Source organism: Mobula birostris, chromosome 2, assembly GCF_030028105.1.
Source record: "Mobula birostris isolate sMobBir1 chromosome 2, sMobBir1.hap1, whole genome shotgun sequence".
In the NCBI taxonomy this organism is placed as follows: domain Eukaryota; kingdom Metazoa; phylum Chordata; class Chondrichthyes; order Myliobatiformes; family Myliobatidae; genus Mobula; species Mobula birostris.
Window position 1 is genome coordinate 230,546,093 of NC_092371.1, and position 15,707 is coordinate 230,561,799.

Sequence of the window (15,707 nt, forward strand, 5' to 3'; positions counted from 1 at the left end):
ACCTACCCCATGAAGAAAGAGAACGGCATCCCGATTATCAACCCGCAAAACCTCCCTTACAGAAAATGGAAAAGAAACATTGACTCTAAAAAAACAAACTGAACATCAACCCTTAAACACACTCGCCATGCACAACAAAACAGAAAAGGAATGATGATAAAAATCACTGAATATAAGAGCCATTAGTCTGAAAAAGTCTGCAGTCCATAACACAATAGTCCAATCCATAAACGCAGAATCATGATAAGTAATTTCTAAGTAGATATTGATCAGTGCTGCTTGCTTCAAGAAATTAGATAATAAAAACTATCCAGGGAATTGTTACAGATTGATCAGTTATCAGCAAAGTAACATCATTCATTGTATCCAATCAACTCAGAGTTCCAAAATAAATATCAAAGGAAAGATTCCCATTGAACACTGTGAATATATCACATTCATAAATCTATAAGTTCAAAAGAGCTCAATTCTTATTGAAATAACAGGAGGAATGGAGACAGGCTAACCCCTGTTGACATCAATGGATCTGGGGTTTGAGAGGGTGAACAGCTTTAAGTTCCTTGGCATAAACATCACTGAGGATCTCACGTGGTCGGTACATACCGGCTGTGTGGTGAAAAAGGCACAACAGCGCCTCTTTCAACTCAGACGGTTGAAGAAGTTTGGTGTGGGCCCCCAAATCCTAAGAACTTTCTAGAGGGACACAAGTGAGAGCATCCTGACTGGCTGCATCACTGCCTGGTATGGGAACTGTACCTCCCTCAATTGCAGGACTCTGCAGAGAGTGGTGCGGACAGCCCAGCATATCTTTAAATGTGAACTGCCCACTATTCAGAACATTTACAAAGACAGGTGTGTAAAAAGGGCCCAAAGGATCATTGGGGACCCAAGTCACCCCAACCACAACTTGTTCCAGCTGCTACCATCCGGGAAAGAATACCGCAGCATAAAAGCAAGGACCAACAGGCTCAGGGACAGCTTCTTCCACCAGGCCATCAGACTGATTAATTCATGCTGACACAACTGTATTTCTATGTTATATTGTTGTACATACAGTGCTATTTATTATAAATTACTATAAATTGCACATTGCACATTTAGACGGAGACGTAATATGAAGATTTTTACTCCTGATGTATATGAAGGATGTAAGTAATAAAGTCAATTCAATTCAGCTCAATAATATCTGGCAGATGAACACCTACTGACAAGTTCAATATAATGCATTCAACATTTAACAATCAAGTCCAAGTTTAAATTTAATTGTCTATCAACCATACACATGTATACAGCTGAATGTAACAGTGTTCCTGTGGGGACAAGATGCAAAGCACAAGTTCACAGACAGCACAAAGGACATATATTCACAGTCACAATACAATCACAACATGGCCCTGAGTGTCATGGCCTGTGGACTGATGGTGCATGGGATGTTATTCTGGAGCCACGTTTCTGCAAGAGTGAGCACGCAGCAGTTCCAGCAGATATTCAACATAGACAAGGCCCAGCCAGTTTAGGGCTAGGCTGATGCCACATTTATATAAATATTGAAGAAGGTTAATTTAGTCTAATTTATCCTCCCCCTCCTCTTGATCTTCACACTCACGGATGCAATAGATTAATAGATGAATATTTTGAACCACGTCATGAGAAGTATAACGGAAACAAGAGTAAGATTGCAGATGCTGGAAATCTAAAGCAACGCACAAAAAGTGTGGAAGAACATGGCAAGCCAGACCTGATGAATGATGTTGGCTTAAACCATCAACTATTCAGTCCCTTCTATAGATGCTGCTGACTTGCTGAATTCCTCTAGCATCTTTTTGTGTGTTGTTCCATAAAGAGAATAATTTTGTTTGAAATAAAAGCAGGGAATTCTGGAAAAATTCACACCATGTAGCCTTGGTGAAGATAGAAAAACCACAGTTAATCTTTCAGTTTTGTGAATTTTCAGGAAATAATGAATGTACTGTGGAATACAGGAGAAATTAAAGATTATGTAAAGATTATGAAAATGTTTTTAAAGTTTTTAACTTAAAACTTTAAAAGTTAAAAAAGGCACGGAGACTGGGAGATATCTGGAATTTGGCAAAGGATCTTCCAGAAAGAAGTAAAGAAAGGCAAAATAGAACATGAGATTTAAATAGTAAGAATCACAAAAACAGACTGTTGGAGCTTCAAAGAGTGCGTAAAAAGTAAAAGACAATGAAAGCAAATGAAACTATTGAAAGGGTCCTTTATAGACAGAGATGGGAGATGTTGTCAGTTCTTCACCCTTTTCTTTTTTAAAATTCAAGATTCAAGATTGTAAAGCTTTCCCCACCACTAAGCACATCTACACAGACCACTGTCACAGGAAAGCAGCATCCATCATCAGGGACTTCCACCACCAACGTTATGGTCTGTTCTCACTACTGCCACCAGGAAAAAGGTACGGGAGCCTCAGGACCCATTCCACCAGGTTCAGCAGCACTTAATACTTTTGAACCTGAGGGAATAACTTCACTCAACTTCACTTGCCCCATCATTGAAATGTTCCCACAACCTATGGACTCACTTTCAAGAAATCTTCATCTTATGTTCTCAATATTTATTGCTTATTTATACATTATTATTTCTTCCTTCTGGTATTTGGAAAGTTTGTTGTCTTTTGCACACTGGTTGAATGTCCACGTTTGTGCAGTCGTTCATTGATACTATTATTGTTATTATTCTATCATGGACTTAAAGAGTATGTCCACAAGAAAATGAATTTCAGGGTTGTTAATGGTGACACATTTGTATTTTGAACTTTGAACTTTAAACGACGTTGTCATTTATCAATACAGAAATGTAAAGGAGAACGAAATGATTGTTACTCCGGATCTGATACAGCATAAAGTAAACAAGCATAAAGAACACAATTTAAAACTCAATAAATATACACTAAATATGTAAGATTAACTTACATACATAGACTGATTGTATGTACATAAAGTGACACTAGGTACAGGAGTATTCTGGCTATCTTGTGTATAAGCACTTCTAAACCCTGTCCACCAATATTTTAAGTCCCTGGCTCTCTTTACATAACATAAGAATATAAAAAATAAGAGCAGGAGAAGGTCTCATGGCCCATCGAGCCTGCTCCGCCATTCAATAAGATCATGGCTGATCTGGCAATGGACTCATCTCCACCTACCTGCCTTTTCCCCATAACCTTTAATTCCCCTACTATGCAAAAATCTATCTAACCTTGTCTTAAATAAATTTAGTGAGGTACCCGCCACTGCTTCATTGGGCCAAGAATTCCACAGATTCACATCCCTCTGGGAAAAGCAGTTCCTCCTCATCTCCATCCTAAATCTACTCTCTAAATCTTGAGGCTATGTCCCCTGGTTCTAGTCTCAGCTACCAGAGGAATCAACTTCCCTGCCTCTATCTTATCTAACCCTTGCATAATTTTATATGTTTCTATAGGATCTCCTCTCATTCTTCTGAATTCCAGCAAATACAGTCCCAGACACTTCAATCTCTCCTCATAGTCTAACCCTCTCATCTCTGGAATCAACCTCCTCTGCACCACTTCCAAAGCCAGTATATCCTTCTTCAAGTAAGGAGACCAAAACTGCATGCAGTACTCCAGATATAGCCTCACCAGTACCCCCTAAAGTTGCAACACAACCTGCCTGCTCTTAAATTCAATCCCTCTAGTAATGAAAGCCAACATCCCATTTGTCTTCGTGATAGCCTACTGCACCTGTAAATCAACCTTTGTGATTCATGCACAAGCACTCCCAAGTCCCTCTGCACAGTGGCATGCTGCAAATTTTACCACTTAAATATCTGTTCTTCTGTTTTTCCTTCCAAAGTGGATGACCTTGCGTTCACCAACATTGTATTAAATCTGCCAGACCCTTGCCCACTCCCTTAACCTATCAATATCTCTCTGCAGACTCTCCGTATCTTCCGCACAATTTGCTTTTCCACTCAATTTAGTATCATCAACAAACTTAGATACATGACACTCAGTCCCCTCTTCCAGACCGTCCCCTCTTTGCTTCCCAGAATTGGAGGAAAATCCTGTCTTTGCAGAAAAAAAGGAGGAATTTTAATATTGTGTAAGATGTATGTCACAATTATAATCTATTGTCTTTTCAAAGGCCTCATTTTTACTTTTATTCTTTAGTGATACCAATTTTAATTCATACATTAGATTACTTACTTCCGTTCAGTTTTGAAAAATGAGGTAATGAGTTTGCTTACGGATCAGAGGTGTATTTTCTCTTGCTAGCAGCAGCCAGTCCTTGGCACTGCTGTACGCAGATTTGCAATTCTTTTTTTGCCTCTTCATACTGTAGTTTGAATTGTATGGCACCCCGAACTGCAACATCTCCAAAATCTCCAGGGTCACTGTACAGACTCTGTAAGCTGCCACTCAACTGCAATAACACACGAGGGAGAAAGCAAGGTTATTCCATACTTAAATCCCAGAAACACAATCAACAAGATGCACAAAACAGAGAAATAATTCAGTAAGTCTAAAGTGTTCGTAAAAGGAACCCAGTAAATCCAAATTTATAAAATAATCCAAGTTCAACCAATTAAAATCAGAATGATCAACAATTCGATCTATTTTTATATGTTTCCCACAGTTATGGTGAATAACTGTGGTACTCATGATGAGTTTACGACAGAATGATAAAGCAGGAAGGGAGCAGGGATCAGCAAGTCTAGAATGGACTCTGCAGGCAGGCTTGTCACATAACCAAAACCTGCAAATGTAAGAAATATATTGAGGTCATTAGAATTGCATAGTTAGCACTTATCCCCAAATAGTTTCAAATTTTGATCGCAGAGCTTTGATTTATGGAGCAGGTTTTTAATAGCTTGAACAGCCGTGGTAATGCAGCAGTTAGCATGGAGCTATTACAGCTCAAGGCATTCTGGTGCTCGGAGTCCAATTCCAGGCCATTCCATAAAAAGTCTCTTGTAAGTCCTCTCCGTGGAATGCGTGGGTTTTCTCCAGGTGCTCTAGTTTCCCCTCACAGTTGAAAGACATTCCGGGTAGGCTAATTGGTCACTGTAAGTTGTCCCCTGATTAGGTTAGGGTTAATTGGGGTTGTGGAGTTGCTGAGGCAGTGTGGCTCAAGGGGCTGGAAGGGACTACACCATGCTCCATCACTAAAAAAATAAACAAGAGAAGCTCACTGGCTGCTTCATTGCAGAGCCACTCACTCCCTTCCCTCTAGCTGTGTGTTTCTCCAGGTAAAGTACATCTCATGACTGAATTTTGGATGGTTAAATTTCCATTCCAATCTTCACCATCAGAAGTCAATTTGCATCACTGATCTGTCTGCTCTCCATCCTTTGGATTAAATAGCCAAAAACGTACCTTGCATGGAGAAGGGCAAGAAATGAAAAGATGAACACAAAATACTGGAGGAACTCAGATCCTGATGATGTGTCTTGGCCCAAACAGTTGATGTTTATTCCATTCCGTAGATGTTGTCTGACCTCCTGTGTTCCTCCAACATTTAGTGTGTGTTGCTTTGGATCCCTTGCGTCTGCAGACTTATGATATGCAGAATCTGTTGTGTTTTTGAAAAGATGACTTTGCAGAAATATGTTAAAGTGTGATTAGAGTGCCTATGAGAGGAATATATATAACTCCATGAAGGTCAGAGCAGACAGGAGATAAAATCAAAAATTTCATGAGGAATAGAGGTATGTTTATTAAAATTCCATTGCCAGTGAGACAGTGATACCAGGTGATGGCAGTGAGACAGTGATGTGTAAGGGAAAATCCTTTAATCATCGTTATCAGAATCCTAAATCTTTTCAGGGAAAATATTTTGCTTCATTGGTGTCTTTTTGTTTTGTTCCAAGTGTTAAACTCAACCACTGCAGAAATGTCAATTTAGTGATTTTGTTTTCTCCTATAATCCAGCCAATGTATTACGGGGTACAATTGCTGTTCTGATCATGGAAAATTCATTTCTGACTGTAATCCTACAGTAACCATTTCTCCATGTCAAACACTGATTCTCAAATTCCAATAAGCTCCAAGCTTTTTTAAGTTTTAGATTTCTTGCACTTGCAGGTTTTTGGCTTATCTGATGTATTAAAAATTTTGAAATATCCAATTTCATTTACCCTACCACTGCGATAGCAATGCAAACCAATTTTCTTTTACATCAACTTTCAAAGGTTGCCATGTAATTTCAGTATTCGTCACCACCCTCAATGAAGTGAGTTAACTCCTTCTTTCATTGTCTTCTGTTAGTGTAACTTATTCCAAGAAGTCTTTACTATCCATGTTTTTACTGCCCCGAAAGAGGTCCAACGATCCAGAAATCTGAATCCCTTGCCCCCTGCTCCAATCCCTCAGCCACGCATTTATCCTCCACCTCATTCTATTCCTATACTCACTGTCACATGGCATAGGCAGTAATCCTGAGATTGCTACCTTTGAGGTCCTGCTTTTCAACTTTCTTCCGAACTCCCTGTAGTTTGTTTACAGGAACTCCTCCCTTTTCCTAACTCTGTCATTGGTACCAATACGTACCATGACCTCTGGCTGTTCACATTCCCACTTTCAGGATATCATGGACACGATCAGAAACATCTTGGAACATGGCACCTGGGAGGCAAACTACCATCCGTGTTTCTTTCCTTCATCCACAGAATCGCCTGTCTGACCCACTAACTATAGAGTCCCCTATTACTGCTGCCTTCTTCTTTCCCTTTAACATCTGTTGGACGATGCTGAGGATGTTCTACGAGTCTGTGGTGGCCAGTGCTATCATGTTTGCTGTTGTGTGCTGGGACAGCAGGCTGAGGGTAGCAGACACCAACAGAATCAACAAACTCATTTGCAAGGCCAGTGATGTTGTGGGGATGGAACTGGACTCTCTGACAGTGGTGTCTGAAAAGAGGATGCTGTCCAAGTTGCATGCCATCTTGGACAATGTCTCCCATCCACGGCATAATGTACTGGTTGGGCACAGGATTACATTCAGCCAGAGACTCATTCCACTGAGATGCAACACTGAGCGTCATAGGAAGTCATTCCTGCCTGTGGCCATCAAACTTTACAACTCCTCCCTTGGAGGGTCAGACACCCTGAGCCAATAGGCTGGTCCTGGACTTATTTCCTGGCATAAATTACATATTATTATTTAATTATTCATGGTTTTATATTGCTATATCTATACTCTATTCTTGGTTGGTGCAACTGTAATGAAACCCAATTTCCCTCGGGATCAATAAAGTATGACTATGACTATGACTAAGCCACAGGGCCAGACCCTGTGCCAGAGGCATGGCCACTGTTGTTTCCCCCAAGTAGGCCATTGCCCCCCAACTGCACTCAAACAGGAGTACTTATTGTTAAGGCATTCTGGTTGAATACCCTAGCTGGGTGGTCTTTCATTGTTTCTGCTATAGTTACTATTCTATAGACTTGTTGAGTATGCCCACAAGAAAATGAATCTCAGGGTTGTATATGGTGACGTATATATACTTTGATAATAAACTTATGTTTAACTTTAAACTTTGAAGAGACGTTGACTGATTATTAATTTCCGGAGGAGCTACCTGACCTGCTGAGCTCCTTCAACAATGACGAGGGGTCTCGGCCCGAAATGTCGACTGTACCTCTTCCTATAGATGCTGTCTGGCCTGCTGCGTTCACCAGCACTTTTTGTGTGTGTTGCATCTGCAGAATTTCTTAAGTTTATTTAAATTTATACTCACAGTGCAGCATAATCACCCAGATGAACTTGAATCCAACTCACCCTGGAAGAACTCAGATTTGAGCCAACTTGCACATCTGTCTGATTCAGGATGTCTGATCCAAAGCTGGACTCGGATGTTATGTCCTCAAAATAATCATACTCTTCACTTTGTGGATCATTCTGGCAAGTACAAGTGTGCAAGATTAATGTATTCCCCTTAAACAAACTGAGAGGATTTATTCACACAATACTAACCTCTCCTCTTACAGTGAAGGCAAGGGATATGAACAACACATAGAGTTTTTTAAAAAGAACAACCTTTTTTTTGAGAAAAATCTCTAGTTCATTCACATTAACTGAGCAATTTGATTGTTGAACTCAAATCTTTATTGAGCAGTTCTATATTCACAGAATTAAATATATATTTAGTATTTTATAATGCTCTAATTGCTTTCTATTTTACAAGGCAAGATAGAAGACCATAAGACTATAAGATATAGGAGAATTAGGCTATTTCATCATGGCTGATCCATTTTCCCTCTCAGTCCCAATTTCTTGCCTTCTCTCCATATCCTTTCATGCCTTGACTAATCAAGTATCTATCAACATCTGCCTTAAATATATCCCATGATGTGGCCTCTACAGCCACCTGTGACAATAAATACGGTTCATAATCTTATAAAATTGTCAGCCCAACAGCTTACCGATGTCAAGATGGGAACTGTGGACCCAGTGGGATTTGGTGATGGGTCAGGCTTATTGATTTTGACACTCAAGTCTGAAGGATCATCATCAGGCACTGAAATTAAGAGCAGAATTTTCAATATTCAACCATATACCAAAATTTCCTTTCATGAATATTAAAACAGAAAATGTTGATAATGGAAAGCTTCCATTGTATGTCCAATTCAGCCTCATATAATATTTCACACTAAGATCCCTCACTTGTCCAATCATATCCAAGAACTTCTTATGAGGAGAGTTTGAACAAGCGAGGGCTTTTCTCTTTCGAGCAAAGGAGAGTGAGAGGTGACTTCACTGAGGTGTATACGCTGCTAAGAGACATAGTGGATTCCAGGAAGCAAGTGGCTCATATTTGGAGCATAATTTTAACAGGACTGGAGGAAAATATAGGGGTGATGATAGAGGTAGTTACCTTAAACAGGGCTGGTGAGTACATGGAACGCTGTGCCTGGTTTGGTGGCAGAGGCATTAGAAGTTACATTAGGGGCATTTAAGATGCTCTTAGATAGGCACATGGATCATAGAAAAATTGAGGGCTATGTAGGATGGAAGGGTGAGACTGATACCCTTGTTCCCTTGTTGTCCTGGTTTCTCATTCTCCACATAAGGCTGCATAGATAAACCACAATATATGAATTTTCAGTCTAAGCACACATTAATGTAAGGGCAAGGATATTAATGTACTTGATTAACAATCCTCTTCCCCTCAACTGAAAGCATTAATGATCCATGTGTTCTGCCAAAGCCTGAGGATACGTAATCAGACCGATCAATCCTTGCCCTTGTGCAACTACAGTCAACACAAAATTTAACTTCATATAATATATGTGGTTCATCATAAACCTTAAAATATAGAAGGTGCCTCTGGAAGTTCTGTATCCCTGTGGTAGTAGTGGCTGTGTGTCATAGTAGCACTATTCTCTAAGCAGATATTAAGCTGCACGTTGCTGCCGAGAAAGGAAAGCTCAAGGTCACGTCCTGCCAATCAAACAGGAGCACCATTCTTTGCTATACAGCACTTGCATAACTATTGTTAATGGTGACAGGTAGGTTCTTTCATTGCTGTCCAGGACCAACCTGTACTTTTATTGCATTAGTGATTTAAATTACTTGTAGAGACAAAACAAGGAAAGGAATAAAGAAGTTCTATTTTATTAATGCACAAAAAACGAATACTGTTTGTGAATGGTTTGCTATTTGCATATCCATTTCAGAAAAGCTTAACCTGATTGATACCTTTCCCTTATTTTGATTAGATTCAAAATGAACACAACCAAGGCTGATGAGATTATTAACACAAAAGTATTTCACTAAAACTTGTTGGAAATTCTAAGAGCAAGCTTCTCTCTTAAATTCCCAGCCATCCTTATTCGGAAATATATCAATGCCGCGGGGTTCTGGAAACATTTTCCCAACAGTGATATGGGAGTGTCTTCATCAGTAGGACCATGGCAGCTCACGAAAGTCGCACATTGTTATCAGCTGAAGGTCAGCAACTGATGGCCTTGCCAGTCATCGCCTGGTCCCAAAATAATCAATTTAAAAAATGCAAAGTCAGTCATCAAATTTAATTTATCACATCATCCTGCAAAGGAGGGAAGTATCAGAATCAGGTTTATTATCACAGACATATGTTGGGAAAAATATTGTTTTGCAGCAGCAGTCAAGTATAAAAATTAAGAAATAATAAATTACAATAAATATATGAATACACACACAAACACAAACACACAGGGGCGATTGATAAGTTTGTGGCCTAAGGTAGAAGGAGATGAGTTATTAACTTCAAACTTTCTGCATTATCACTCAAAGAGTTGAACTGCATGTGCATGTAACGAGAGCGTCTTGGACCTCCAGGTTGTCCACAGCAGGGGTGATTGATAAGTTCATGGCCTGAGGTGGAAGGAAATGAGTTAGGCAGCTCTTGTTATATGTACGTGCAGTTCAACTCTTTGAGTGATTATGCAGGAAGTTTGAAGTTAATAACTCATCTCCTTCTACCTTGGGCCATGAACTTATCAATCACCCCTGCTGTGGACCACTTCTGGAGGTCCAAGACGCCGACTTCTACAAAGAAGAGATCCGTATGCTCCACGACCGCTGGACTAAGTGTGTAAGTGTAGGTGGGGACTATGTTGAAAAATAAATGTGCTAGGTTTTCTAAAATTGACTCCTTCTACTTTAGTCTTTAGTCTTTTTGAGTCCAGTTTTTTAGAGTACTGTGGGGAAATTTAGACCAAGTTGACCTACTTGCAATGGTCACTGGGCACCGCTGGGTTACTTATCATTTCCTCGATATACTGTACTGTGCAAGTTGAGACTCCAGAATGATCAACCCCATTCTTACTTAACAGTTGGGAGAAGATCTGCTGGTCCTGTGAGGCTTCTCTGTTTTTCATCAAAATTCTGGCTGATCTTCATCAACATTTTCCTGCCTTCTCCCATATTCCTTGATCCCCTTCATATCCAGAAATCAACCAACCTGTTTTGAATGTACTTGATGATTCAGACTCTACAGCTCTCCAAGATAGAAAATTCTAGAAATTCCCTATGATGAAAAGAATTATTGTTTTTTCACTCAATATCTTACTCCTTATTCAAAGAAATTGACCACTAGTTGCAGACACCTCATCCAACTGAAAATATCCCTTGTGTGTCCACTCAAATGAGCACTGTAAGTCAACCGTACGTTTTAATGAAGTCACCTTTCAAACTCTATCAAACACAAGCCAGATCTATTGGCATTAGTTGTATTATGGTCGCACATGAAAGAGTAATGCCTTTTTTTTTATTTTGTGTACCATCCAGACAGATAGTGCGATGCATAATTACATGGAGAAGTCAAAGGAAACCAGGATCCAAGTGAAACCAGAGCAGAATGCAAAATAATCAAAATCAGAATGCATAAGTCTGTTCAATCTCTCCTCATATGACAATCCGAGGAAACAGCCTAATAAATTTCTGCTGCCTTCCCTCGATGAGCAGGGATTTTTATGCCATGGACCCTTATCATGAACCAAAAGGTCTGTGGGCCCCAGTTTGAGAACCCCCTGCTCTACAAGATTTCATGGGAAAGGCTATGAGACCTATAATATATCATTTTAGTTAGAGACCAAAACTATATTCGACATCAACGATGTATCACACCAGCCATATACAGCATAATTGCTGTGAGAGATCTTTATTCTGGTACTCAAATTCTCCTGTAACATAAGCCAAATTATCTTTTTCCTTCTTAATTGCTTGCAGCAGCTGCATGTTAACTTTCATTGGCATCTAAGTCCCTTTGAAAGCAATTTTTGAAATACCCTGCTTCTCTGAGCACACCACACAAAAAGCTGGGGCAATGCAACAGGCCAGGCAGCATCTATGGAGGGGAATAAACATAATGTTTCGGGCCGAGACTCTTCATCAGGACTGGAAAGAAACAGGGCGGATGCCAGAATAAGAAGGTGGGGGAGTGGGAAGGAGCATAAGCTGACAGGTGATGGGTGAGATCAGCTGAGGGGGAAGGTGGGTGGGTAGGAGAAGAGAGAAAAATAAGCTTTATTTGTCACATGTGCATCGAAACATGCAACAAAGTGTGATGTTTCTGCTGGATAGCCTACAAGCGTCCAAAGTTCAAAGCTCAAAGTAAATGTATTATCAAAGTACATATATGTCACCATAAACAACACTGAGATTTGTTTTCTTGCAGGCATGCATAGAAAATCCAAGAAACTGTGCAAATATGAAAGAGAAAAAGAATAAATGTTGAGAGCGTGAGATAATGAGTCTTTGAAAGTGCGTTTATACGTTACAGGAACAGTTCTGTGATGAGCTAAGTGGAGATGGCCCCACTGGTTTGAGAGCCTGATAGTTGAGGGGTAATAACTGTTCCTGAACTTGGTGGAATGGGTCCTGAGGCTCCTGGACCTTCTTCCTGATGGCAGTAGCAAGAAGAAAGCATGACTTGGGTGGTGGGGCTCCCTGATGATGGATGATGCTTTCCTGCGATAACGCTCCATATAGATGTGTTTATTGGTGGGGAGGGCTTTACCTGTGATGGCCTGGGTTGAATCCACTACTTTTTGTATGATTTTCCATTCAAGGACATGAGTGTTTCCATACCAGGCCATGATGCAACCAGTCAATACACTCTACACCATACACCTATAGAAGTTTGTCAAAGTCTTTGGTGTCATGTCAAGTCTTCGCAAACTTCTAATGAAGTAGAAGCACTGCCGTGCTTTCTTCATAATTGCACCTGTGCCAGGCCCAGGACAGGTCAAAGTAAATGTATTATCAAAGTACATATATGTCACCATAAACAACACTGAGATTGAAAGTGTCACCACATTTGCAATGCCAACATAGCATGCCCACAACTTACTAACCTTAGCCCGTACACTTTTGGAATGTGGGAGGAAACCAGAGAACCTGGAGGAAACCCACACAGTCTGAGGGAGAACGTACAAACTTGCTACATTCAGCAGTGGGAATCAAACCCCAATCTTACAGCTAGTGCTCTAATAGCTTTATGCTACCACTATGAGCTATCACCCTGTTGCTTATACTTGTCACATCCTCCATCTTCTTATTCTGGCATCTACCTCCTTCCTTTCCAGTCCTGATGAATGGTCTCAACCCGAAATATCTATTGTTTTCTCCCTCCATAGAGGCCACCTGATCTGCTGGGTTCCTCCAGCACTTTTTGTGTTGCTCTGGATTTCAAACATCTCGCATGAGTATGCCCTGCTTTTCTGTTTTGTTTTCCAAAGAGAGGACTTCACATTCTTCATTTGCCATGTCTGGCCCATTCAGTTAGCCTGTCTGTATCCTTAAGGCCTCTTTAGACCCTCCTTCTAATTGACAATCCCGTTTTGTTTTGTACTTTTAACAAACTTCAAAATATAACATTCATTCTCAGGTGAAACATTGATATTGATTGTGAATGCCTGGACTGCAGTCACTAATGTATGTGATACATCTCATATCACAGCCTACTAACCTGGGAACGTCTTGTTATCTCCATTGTTTGTTCACTGTTTCTTATTTTGTCTGCTACTTTCAGTCCTTGAGGCATACTCCTCATTCTCCCCACCATACCAATCTTGCTCCAAGTGGCTGAGCCCTATATAAGTTTAGGCGCATGGATGAAGAAGAAATGTAGGAATATGTAGGAAAGAAAGATTACATTGACCTTGGAATATATTAAAATGGCAGCACAATATCTCAGGCAAAAGTGCCAGTACTGTTTGTTCTATGTTCTATGTACTTAAAGGCTCTGATCCGGTTTAAGACCCTAAGACATAGGAGCAGAACTAGGCCACTTGGCCCATCGAGTCTGCTCTGCCATTTCATCATGGCTGATCCATTTCCTTCTCGGCCCCAATTTCCTGCCGTCTCCCTGTATCCCTTCGTGCCCTGGACAATCAAGAATCTATCAAGCTCTGCCTTAAATATACATACAGGCTTGGCCTCCACAGCTGCCTGTGGCAACGAATTCCATAGATTCCCCACTCTCTGGCTATAGAAATTCCTCCTTATCTCTGCTCTAAAAGGACACCCCTCGATCCTAAGGATGTGTCCAAAACCGGTAGAGCACAAGGCATATTTTTAGCCCCAAGACAGCTGAATAGTCATTCATTTGGTATTGATGTTTGCAGTAGTGTACTCAAGATGGTTGTTGTGACACGTCTAGTGTGGTAATGTAGTGGGTAGTGCTTGTTGCTCTCACTTTCAGCTTCTACCATTAGCTAGCAGTCTCTCAAAAAGGAGAGCTGAATGTATAAGTCTCCCCCTGCCTCTCCAACAGCTAGTCTCATGTCATGCCTCCTTGCTGGCGACACATGGAAAGCACACTCCTTTCGGATTCAGGCTGAACTACAGAGGACGGGGAGGAAATATGGCCCCTGCACACGTAGCATGCAACCTCACCAGCGTGTTCACACACTGCTGCTCATGAACCAGATTCCCAGCTACGGGTAAATAGCCCCACTGCCTTGTGGGCAGCCTCGGGAGAGACGAAGGCTGCGGGAGTAAACCCAGACAGCAAATCCTGAGTGGAGGCTGGACATCATTGAACATCCTTCCGGCAGCTCCTGCAGTCAAGCTGGTACCAAACATATTATTTATAAGCTTTTATTTGGATTGCACTGGTGAGGCTGATAGGGGGATCTTAACCACTGGGCATCTTAGAATCTCTATACCTTCCGCCCAGGCTTGTGATGATGATCACCACCCATTGTCCTTCGAGACAGACAGATGCCAACCACCACCAGTGTGCTCAAGATCAAAATGCTATCTAGGGCACTGGTTATAGATACAAGAAAATTCTCAGGCCAACAGCAGTCATGTTTACTATGCCTCTATCTTTTTACATATACATATTTTAAATCAAACTCAACCCTAGGATTTATTATGAAAAGCACCACTAACAACTTCCATCCACTATTGAAGAAACTTCAGAATCAGAATCAAGTTTATTATCACTGGCATGTGTCATGAAATTTGTTAACTTAGCAGCAACAGTTCATTGCAATACATAATATAGAAGAAGCAAGAAAAAACATAAATCAATTACAGTATACATATATTAAATAGATTAAGAAATCGTGCAAAGAAACAGCAACAATATATATTAAAGAAGTGGGGTAGTGTTCATGGGTCCAGTGTCCATTTTGGAATCGGATGGCAGAGGGGAAGAAGCTGTTGCTGAATCGCTGAGTGTGTGCCTTCAGGCTTCTGTACCTCCTACCTGATGGTAACAGTGAGTAAAGGGCATGCCCTGGGTGCTGGAGGTCCTTAATAATGGACGCTGCCTTTCTGAGACACCGCTCCCTAAATGTGTCCTGGATACTTTGTAGGCTAGTACCCAAGATGGAGCTGTCTAAATTTACAACCCTCTGCAGCTTCTTTTGGTCCTGTATTGATTTGCTGTTGTATAAATGCCCCCTGAAGAAAACATGGAGCTGATGTTCAGAAAACAAGAGTTAATTAACCTATATTCAGTATTTTACTAATTCTGTGTGTCTGAAAATATTCAAAATCATACTGCTTCATTTGCTCAGATATACTTAACCAATGCCTATGTTTAATGCTGTGGTTGATAGATTCTTGATTAGCCAGGGTATGAAGGGAGACGGGGGGAGGCAGGAGACTGGGACTAAGAAGGAAATGGATCAGCCATGATGAAATGGTGGAGCAGACTTGATGGGCCAAATGGCCTAATTCTGCTCCTATATCTTATGGGCTTATGGTCAA

At 40.7% G+C, this 15,707-nt stretch overlaps 1 protein-coding gene across 2 annotated transcripts in view; it reads right to left on the reverse strand.

Annotated features, from left to right (window-relative positions):
* The window catches only part of LOC140210331 (synaptotagmin-like protein 2), a 234,409-nt gene that overhangs the window by 34,240 nt on the left and 184,462 nt on the right, over nt 1-15,707 (reverse strand). For both annotated transcript variants that reach the window (XM_072279214.1, XM_072279207.1), the window contains 3 exons: nt 8,423-8,517; nt 7,779-7,898; nt 4,246-4,421 (listed from right to left, as the gene is read on the reverse strand). In XM_072279214.1, coding sequence (XP_072135315.1) covers nt 4,246-4,421; nt 7,779-7,898; nt 8,423-8,517 — 391 coding nt within the window. The remainder of the gene's footprint in view (nt 1-4,245; nt 4,422-7,778; nt 7,899-8,422; nt 8,518-15,707) is intronic.